General features: G+C 36.1%; 1 protein-coding gene across 1 annotated transcript; it reads right to left on the bottom strand.

Annotated features, from left to right (window-relative positions):
- Positions 1 to 7,822: 7,822 nt before the first annotated feature.
- Positions 7,823 to 10,143, bottom strand: LOC133694294 (chaperone protein ClpC2, chloroplastic-like). The gene is made up of 5 exons (XM_062115783.1): positions 10,063 to 10,143; positions 9,775 to 9,960; positions 9,456 to 9,665; positions 9,151 to 9,368; positions 7,823 to 8,981 (listed from the first exon to the last, which is right to left on the bottom strand). The coding sequence occupies exons 1-5, from the start codon at positions 10,141 to 10,143 to the stop codon at positions 7,823 to 7,825; spliced, it is 1,854 nt and encodes a 617-aa protein (XP_061971767.1).
- Positions 10,144 to 10,400: the final 257 nt, after the last annotated feature.

Below are 10,400 nucleotides of genomic sequence, written 5' to 3'. Positions count from 1 at the left end.
CTTTCCCTTTGTTAACCACGATTGCATCTTGTAAAATCGTGAGTTTGTTATTTTCCTTTGTCATGGTGTAAGGCTATTTAATAGCCACTGCTGCAGCTTAATAAGACATCTTCTTGATCTGTCTCTTGCTAGCGTTAACATATGGTATCAGAGCACAAAATCTGATCACTAGTTTTTCATTACATGGACTAGATAAAAAGACGAAACACTGAGAGGAGTGAAACACCGAGAGGGTGAGGAAAACACATACAAGTGAAACACAGAGAGGAGAAAAACACTATGAGGAACACATAATTTCCAGACTTTCAGAGAGAAGAAACAAATTATGTCATCTGAGAATAGCTTTGTGCAACCTGCTATTCCGCGATTTGATGGTCATTACGACCATTGGAGTATGCTAATGGAGAATTTTCTACGTTCCAAAGAATATTGGAACTTGATAGAGAATGGAATCACTGCTACAGCAGAGGACAAAGATCTACGGGAGAAAACCATTAATGAGCTCAGATTGAAAGATCTCAAAGCCAAGAATTACCTTTTCCAGGCTATTGATCGTTCAATACTAGAAACCATCTTGAAGAAGGATACTGCAAAGGACATATGAGATTCTTTGAAACGAAAGGATCAAGGCACAGCTCGGGTAAAACGAGCTCAATTGCAAGCACTTCGCAAAGAATTTGAAGTATTGCACATGAAAACTAGAGAATCAGTTGATGACTATTTTGGCCGAACTCTCATTATAGCCAATAAAATGAGAATCCATGGAGAAAAAATGGATGATGTGGTAATTATTGAGAAAATTCTGCGATCGATGACTTCTAAGTATGATTATGTTGTATGCTCTATTAAGGGATCAAACGATCTTGATGCTTTATCCATTGATGAGCTTCAAAGTAATCTTCTGGTACACGAACAGAGGATCTGTCGATATAGAGTAGATGAACAAGCCCTTCAAATTAGTCATGGACCACACCAAGGAGGCAGAAGTGTTTACCGTGGTAGAGGTAGAGGTAGAGGCAGATTTGAAGACAGATTTGAATTTGACAAATCTGGCATAGAATGCTACCACTATCATGATTTTGGGCATTTTCAGTGGGAGTGTTCTAAGCGAGCTAAAGATCATATGGTCAAGTATGTAGAAACAAAGGAAGAAATGCTATTGATGGCACTTGTAGAACACGAAAAGCCTGACACTGAGCACACCTGGTACCTTGATTCTGGGTGTAGTAATCATATGTGTGGAGAAAGGACTCTGTTTTGTGAGCTGGACAGTAACTTCATAGAGTCAGTGAAGCTGGGAAATGACTCAAAGCTTGCAGTACGAGGCAAGGGAAAGATTCGATTTGAGGTAAATGGCATCGTGTTTGTAATTCCAGAAGCATTTTATGTGTTAGACTTGAAGAACAATTTATTAAGTCTCGGATAGTTGCAAGAAAAAGGCATGATAGTGTTGATTCAACATGGAAAATGCAAAATCTTTCATGCTTCCAAAGGTCTAATTATTGAAAGCAGGATAACACAAAATAGGATGTTTTGTGTCCATGCTCGGTGTTCATCAGAAGAACAGAAATGCCTTTCATCATCCACCACAAATCAAACAAATCTTTGGCACTGTCGTTACGGGCACCTCAGCTGGAATGGACTTCGCCTTCTTCAACAAAAAGGAATGGTGAAGGGACTACCTAAATTTAAAGGCTCTCAAACTGTATGTGAAGATTGCTTAAAAGGAAGGCAACATCGTGATCCATTTCCCAGTGAAAGCAGCTGGAGAGCTTCCACCACACTTCAACTAGTACACGCAGACATATGCGAGCCAATCAATCCAAGCTCCAATAGTAAGAAGAGGTATCTGCTTACATTTATTGATGATTTTAGCAGAAAAATCTGGATTTATTTTTTGGCTGAAAAATTAGAGGCATTCGATTTCTTTAAAAGTTATAAAGCAAGAGTAGAGAAGGAAACAGGGACATGCATTCTAGCTGTCAGAACAGACCGTGGGGGAGAGAATTTACATCCCAGGAATTCATAAATTTTTATGAAATTCATAGAATTCATAGACAATTAACAGCTGCCTATACTCCTCAACAAAACTGTGTCGCGGAGAGGAAAAATCGCACTATTATGAATATGATGCGAAGCATGTTGTTCGCAAAACAAATTCCTAAAGCTTTCTGGGCCGAAGCTGCAAATTGGTCTGTGCATGTGCTAAATCGATGCCCAACTCTTGCCGTAAAGAACAAAACACCTGAAGAAGCATGGAGTGGAATTAAACCTTCAGTGGATCATTTTTGAGTTTTTGGTTGTGTTTCCCACGTGTATGTACCAAACAGTAGAAGAGTGAAGTTGGATGCTAAAAGCTTAAAATGCATTTTGCTTGGGGTAAATGAAGAATCTAAAGCTTATAGGCTGTTTAATCCTACATCTAACAAAATAATTGTTAGTCGTGATGTTATGTTCGAAGAAGATCAACAATGGTGCTGGGATGACAATCACAAACATAATTTATTGACTGATCTTGAGTGGGAGACACAAGAAGCAGCAGATACAGATGATGGGGAAATTGAAGCTGATTCTGGAGCAGATGCAGAACTGGGAGCAATTTCAGGTGATTCTAGAATAATTGCAGAACTGGGAGCAATTTCAGGCGAACAGGAGCCTGAGTTTGACGATGAGGAACAACATACTCCAAATAGCAACATTTTGGAGCATCAGGGACGAATCAAGAAACCACCAGTCTGGATGCAAGATTATTCTGCTGGTCAAGGGTTCTCCGATGAAGAAGCTGGAAATTCAATGTTCTTGGCCCTGCTAGGTGACAGTGACCCTATGACCTATAAAGAAGCAGCAAAGTCTGAGAGATGAAGGAGTGCCATGGACCAAAAAATGCAAGCCATAGAGAGGAATGACACATGAGAGCTCACGACATTACCATCAGGAGGGAAGAGTATAGGAGTAAAGTGGATTTTTAAAACTAAAGTGAATGAGATTGGGGAAGTAGACAAATACAAGGCCAGGCTAGTTGCCAAAGGTTATTGTCAACAACATGGAATTGATTATGCTGAAGTATTCGCACCAGTAGCCCGTTTGGATACCATCCAAATTGTCATTGCGCTTGCTGCACAGAACAGTTGGGTGATCTATCAACTTGACGTCAAGTCCGCCTTCTTGCATAGGGAAATTAATGAGGAAGTCTTTGTTGATCAGCCCCCAGGTTATGAACAGAAAGGACACAAATCCAAGGTCTATCGACTCAAGAAGGCTTTATATGGACTCAAACAGGAGCCTGGTATAGTCGTATTGAAGCGTATTTCATCAAAGAAGGGTTCACAAAGTGCCCATACGAGCACACCTTGTTCATTAAAACTGCTGGTGGAGGTAAAATTCTAATTGTGTGTCTTTACGTTGATGATCTCATTTTTACCGGCAACGATCAAATGTTGTTTGCACAATTTAAGAATTCCATGATGTCTGCATTCGACATGACTGATCTTGGTAGAGTGAGGTTTTTTCTTGGTATTGAAGTATTACAGAGAACAGATGGTATATTTATCAGTCAACGTAAATATGCACAAGAGATTCTGGAGAGATTTAAAATGGATCAGTGCAATTCAGTTTATAATCCAGCAGTTCTTGGTTTTAAACTTACAAAAGATGAAGAAGGCATTAAAGTTGACAGTACTCTCTATAAACAAATAGTGGGAAGCCTCATGTATTTAACTGCTACACGTCCAGATTTGATGTTTATTGTCAGCTTGATTAGCCGATATATGGAAAGTCCTGCTGAAAGTCACTTGTTAGCTACCAAACGGGTCTTGAGGCATATCAAAGGCACGACCAACTTCGGGATATTCTACAAAAAGGAAGGACATGCAGAGTTTTTTGGATACACGGACAGCGATTATGCCGGTGATCAAGATGATAGAAGAAGCACCTTGGGTTATGTTTTTTTTATGAGTTCAGGGGCTATTTCTTGGTCGTCGAAGAAACAACCAGTTGTTTCCTTATCCACCACCGAAGCTGAATTCATAGTAGCAGTTTCAAGTGCATGCCAAGTCGTATGGATAAGTAGAATTCTGAAGAGTCTCAATCAAACACAACACACTCCAACGAAGGTATATTGTGACAATATTTCAGCAATCAAACTTTCAAAGAATCCCGTAATGCATGGCCGCAGCAAGCACATAGATATCAGGTTTCATTTTCTCCGAGAACTTGTTAAGGATGGTTCATTAGAACTAATTACGTGCTCTACAACAGAACAAGTTGCTGATATTCTAACAGAGCCATTGAAGCTTGATGTCTTTCTGAAGATGCGAAGGTTACTAGGTGTGTGTGAATCTCCAAATATAAACTGACAGAACTCAGTTTAAGGGAGGATGATAAAATGTTGAAATATTCCAGATTGTTTCCTGAGTCTTAGGACTATTTTTAGTTATGTTGAATAATTCCTCCTTGGTTTGAGGAACACGTTTCTTTCCCTTTGTTAACCACGATTGCATCCTGTAAAATCGTGAGTTTGTTATTTTCCTTTGTCATGGTGTAAGGCTATTTAATAGCCACTGCTGCAGCTTAATAAGACATCTTCTTAATCTGTCTCTTGCTAGCGTTAACATGTGGGCTCATTGCTCACCGTCAGCAACAACCTCATCAATGGCAACCTTGGCTGCCATCGAACTGCGTCGCCACCAGTATAAATAGTAACTTCATGGTGACACTGATGTATGACTTGGCCTTGTGCACATAAATTTAATCTTTTATTAATGTTAATAATAATTAAAACATGTAATCACAAACTCGAGTTGCATTGATAACTTTAATATCATTAATGGGTTTTTTAAAATTCTTAGACACAACAAACACAATAATTTTTTAATTTTTTCTAGATTTGCAAGGATCCTGATAAATAATTTAGGATTATCTAGGATTTGATGAAATATTACTTGAAGATTAAATTTTTTTTCTGATATTTGATCAACTTCTTTAAAGTTGAGTTACCACAAATAATAAATTGTCTAAGTATTTGGTCTCAAACAGTAATTCACATAAACTACTAGTGAGAATCTTCTAAAACCCTTTTAATTGACCCCTGAATAATATCAAATATTTTATTTCAAGATAATTTTATAAATTTATTTAATTAAGTTCCTGCATTATTTTTCTAGATTTATAATTATAATTATATTATTAATTGTATTTTAACATTTAATTTTTAAAATCTATTTATATTTATAATTAAATCACACGTTATCATTGTAATTTAATTTTTTATTAATATTTTTAATGTCTAATTCATTTTGTGTTAGTTATGTTTTCGGCTACAATTCTGGAAGTGAATCATTTTTTTTAATTTTGTTTTTTTTTAATATTTGTTTAGCAGAGATTGAGTTCTTTGACGATCGGGGAGCGGATCTGTGCCGCGTGTATACCATTTGCGGCGATCATTGAGATTTTCATTCTTGCTGCTGGTAATTGCTTTGAGTGGAGGCCAAGTGTTAACAGAAATCGATATGGTTTCCAAGATCTAGCTCGCCTTGCCGATGGATCTCGATGTACTGCCCCTCTCGCTCAGTTTTGGTGATGTTTTGTTTCCTGGTGGTCATTGAATAATGATCAGGGGGGCTGATTGGTTTCTGAGAAAAGCAAAGAAAATAATTTAATAGCCTCTTGCATTAGCCTCTTGAATATTGTTTTTTAATGGAGATGATGTGGTATTTACTGTTAAAGAAGTGGAGGCAGTGTACGAGCTGTATATGAAGTTGAGTAATTCGAAAATCAAAGATGGCCTTAATAGGCCTTGGAAAAACATTGTTGATACGGACATGGTGGTAATATTTACTAAAACAATATAACGATGGTTTGCTTCCTTTTTTTTTTTTTTTTATAAAACTGGTTATTGGATTTTTTTTTATATAATTCATTGGTTATTATTATATTAAATATGAATAAATAAGTTTTTTTTATTTTAAAATTACAATGAAATAACTAAAATACACTTGAAAGCAAAAAATTATAAATTTGCATTCAAGTACTCTTTTATATTTCCATAGTGTTTTTTTTTCTAATTATCAGATTGGCGGATGGAAAATTTGATTGTTTAATAAATAAAAATAAAAATTAAAAAATAAAAATAGTTAGCATGTGAGAGGGAGACGTTGGTGCTTTTCAAGTGAGGCTTATAGTGCCTCACGACAGCTAAAATAGCTTTCATCGTGTTGTTAGAATCATCGCAATATCCTTTTCTTTTTAAGATAGCACGTGATGACCTTGAAATGATAGCTTTTACTCCTACTTCTCTTTCTCCTACCCTTAAAAATCGCATTGGTTATTTCATAATTCAGAGTTATTCTTTTATTTATAGAGATGTCAATTACAATCCATCTTGTTTTGATTTCTAATTTATATTCTTGATCCTTTTGTAAAATTTTGATTTGTTTCCAATTTCATTATTCAATCTTAATTTGTGATATGTTTTTTTTTTTTCAATTTGTTTCTTATTCTTTTGATTTTTTTAATGTTTTTGATCCTTTAGTTAAATTTATTTTTCTTTTCAATTTCAACCTTCAATCAATTTTTTTTTGTAATTTTTATTTCAAATTTTATCCTCATTCTTTTGATCATTTTTTTTTATCATTTTGCTAAAATTAATTTTTCTTTTCAATTTCACCCTTTAATAAAAAATATAATAATTTTTTACTTCAATTTTTATCATCTTTCTTTTATTTTTATTTTGGATCATTTTGTATAATTAAAGTTTTTTTTCAATTTTATTTTTCAATATTTGATTGGTTGAGAATTGAACTTTATTATTTTTATAAATAGGATGTTTTTGGTCTAATGACACGGATCACGGATTTGAGAAGTTAACCATGGTTGATTTCGTTTTTTTTTCTAGCTATCATCATCGGACATTATTTTTTTTCTAAGAGAATGGGTTTTTTTTTTTAATTTCATCTTTTGACTTTTTTTTAACAATAATTTGAGTTATCTTTAGATCAATTAAATCAACTAAATTATATCGGGATAATTCCCACATAATTTTATTTTTAACCCATTATAAACAAAGAGTCGGGCCACTATGTATTTTTTTGTTGATTTTTTTTAACTTTATCCTCAAATTTTTTTAATTAGTCAATCGAGTTGTCTTCAAAATGGGTCATGTTAGGGTAACTTTTATATGAGTTAATTTTAAACTCGGGTCAAACAATAAGTTAGATTAGAAGGTTTGTTAGGTCAATTTCATTTTTTTTTAATTTTGTTTTCAAATTTTTTTTTATTGATATGTTGGGTTGCCTTTGAATAAACTAAATCCAGTTATTTAGATTACATCGAATCAAATACTATATAATTTAATTTTAAATTTAAGCTAAGTACTGAGGTAGATGAAGAATTTTCTAAATTGACGTGTTCTTAAATTTAATAATATAAGATAACTTTCTACAATTTAAATATTTTTTTTGTTCTGGTCAAGTAAACTTTTAACCCGAACTTGTAGCGTAACGGATTCCTGCTAGAAAAATCATCTTACGGAAGGAACAAACTGTCCGAACAGGACAAGTCACTGTTAATCCCCAGCCACATGATTTTTTCTTCCCCTCTTACAAGTTCGTTAAAATTAATAAATGATTAAGGCAAGCAACTGCAGGCTCAATAAATAAGGGCCTCCTGTTATTAAGGATTCTAAATGGTAAAAGGCAAGCAAACCCAAATCTTAAATAGGAATCTACGATTCGTTTAAGACATTAAATTACATGTACTAACTAATTAAACTTCTTAGTACATGATATAGACGGAAGCACAATAAAAATAAAAATAGCAACTAGAGCTAAAAAAGTCGAAACAAATCTTCCAAAATCATAGAATGCTCGTAATCTTCGGTTTCTACGGCTACATCACCATGTAGCATGATAACGTTTCCGTTTGAATTAACGTCTACAATGACAGAACGTCCCTCCTCTACAAATCCTTTCAAGATCCCTTCAGCAATGCTATCCTCCAAAAGCCTCACAACGGCCCTCTTCAATGGCCTTGCTCCATAGCTAAGGTTGTTCCCTTCTTCAATTATCTTCCTTTTTAATCCATCTGTTACTCGTATAATGATGTTCTTTGCCTTTAGCCTCCCGTAAACTTCCGCAAGCATCAAGTCTGCAATCTCGTTTAGCTGTGCATTGTTCAATTTTCTGAACACGATCACTTCATCTATTCGATTCAAGAACTCTGGGCTGAATTCTTTCTTCAGTTCCTCAGCTACTATAAGCTTGACGGTGTTGAATCGTATCTCGTCTTCCTCGTCTTCCTGGGCAATCAAGCTATTACCAATATTTGAAGTCATTATAATGATTGTGTTTTTAAAGTCCACCTTACGTCCTTTACCATCAGTCAACGTACCATCATCTAAAATCTGAAGAAACACCCTGTGAACATCTTGGTGAGCCTTCTCAATCTCATCAAAGAGAACCACGGTATGGGCTCTGCGAAGAACTGCTTCAGTAAACTGACCACCGTCATCATACCCTATATAGCCAGGAGGTGATCCAAAAAGCTTTGATACAGTATGTTTTTCCATGTATTCAGACATATCAATCCTGACGACGGCTTCTTTGGAGCCAAAATACTCAACAGCCAATGCCTTGGCAAGTTCTGTTTTCCCTACGCCAGTCGGACCGGTGAATAAAAAGCTCGCAATTGGTTTGTTGGGGTCTTTCATGCCGACTCGTGCTCGGCGAATAGCATGACTAACTGCCTTCACAGCTTCTTCCTGGCCTACAATGTACTTGTGCAGTTCTGCCTCCATGTTTAAGAGTCGACGAGATTCTTTATCGGTGACTTTATCAAGAGGAATTCCCGTCACCATCGAGACAACAGCTTGTATATCCTCTTCAGTCACAACAAGTTTCTCTGAAGCTGATCGCGCTTGACGCAGCTGAACTCTGGCACCAGCTTCATCGATCAAGTCTATGGCCTTATCCGGTAGAAAGAGACCGCTGAAACATATATAAAAGCACATATGTTGTTGTGTACTCAAGATCTAACTAAACATGAATAACATTTAAATAAATTCCAAAGTGTTGAGAAAGGGATTAATTGAAAACATAAAATGCTATCTGATATCTGATAGGTCACAAGAGAAGGTAAGTAAACGTAAATTTTGACCTTATGTATTGGTTGGATAAATGAACTGCTGCAACCAAAGCCTCATCGGCGTATTCGACATCATGATGAGCTTCGTATTTTCCTTGTATTCCTTTCAGTATCTCTACCGCCTCATCAACAGAAGGCTCTGGCACATCCACATGCAGAAAACGCCTTTTGAGTGCTCCATCCTTTTCAATGTACCTTCGATATTCATCAATTGTTGTGGCTCCAATACACTGCACAAGAGGGAACAGAGAATGATAAGAAATTGTAAATCGGAACATCAGATTACGAATGGACTACACAAGTACGGACTAATTTACCTTTAGCTCGCCTCTTGCAAGAGCTGGCTTTAGTATATTAGCAGCATCTAGTGTCTGGCCATTGCCAACAAGGGTATGCAATTCATCAATGAAAAGAACTATATTTCCATCACTTTGTTTAACTTCATCAACAATCCCTGTTAATCTTTCTTCAAAATCTCCGTGAAATTTGGTGCCAGCAACTAGACGCGCCATATCCAAAGCAAAAATCTAAAGAACACATCACAATTTGAGGTGTACAGGTACGAATTACTGGTGTAGAATTATTAATTATTAATATCAAATGTGATGATTTTTGGTAAACAAGTTGTAGGACTACCTTCTTTCCCTCAAGTTTTGAAGGAACAGTGCCTTTAACGATGTTTGCTGCCAGGGCCTCAACAATGACAGTTTTTCCGACTCCAGGATCACCTACAAGACAAGGGTTATTCTTTCTTCTTTTGCAAAGTATTTGCGTGAGACGCTCGATCTGTTTTCGCCTTCCTACTACCTGGTCCAGCTTGCCCTGTAAAATGCCATTTAAAGAAGCCAAAGTCAGTGTAATCGTTGCTAGTTCAGATGTCACTGGTTCCGCAAGAACGTGTGAGAAAGAGAAATCGGGTTTTACCTCTTGTGCCATCTTTGTTAAATCAGTTCCATACTTGTTTAGCATATCTGCCTTAAAATGTTGCTTCTCGAGCCTCTCCATTAATGTAAATTCAAACTAAGATGACAGATGTTCTTTCTGCTACAAGCAAAACACCATTTGCTTGCTCATATATATATATATCAGAACCCGTAATGATCCCAATGCAGCATTACCTGCCGAACCATTTCCCAAAGCAGTCGCTTGCCCTTCTTCCCTTAACACTTGCTCCTGTTAGTTATCAAATCATTAACTACAAGGGTACAGCTTCCCAAGAGCCCAATTCATGCATGGTGTTTTTAATTTAGGTACTGGTGGTG

This window comes from Populus nigra, chromosome 5 (genome assembly GCF_951802175.1).
Source record: "Populus nigra chromosome 5, ddPopNigr1.1, whole genome shotgun sequence".
NCBI lineage: Eukaryota > Viridiplantae > Streptophyta > Magnoliopsida > Malpighiales > Salicaceae > Populus > Populus nigra.
Note: the sequence above shows the minus strand (reverse complement) of the source record. Positions and strands in the feature narration are given on the sequence as shown.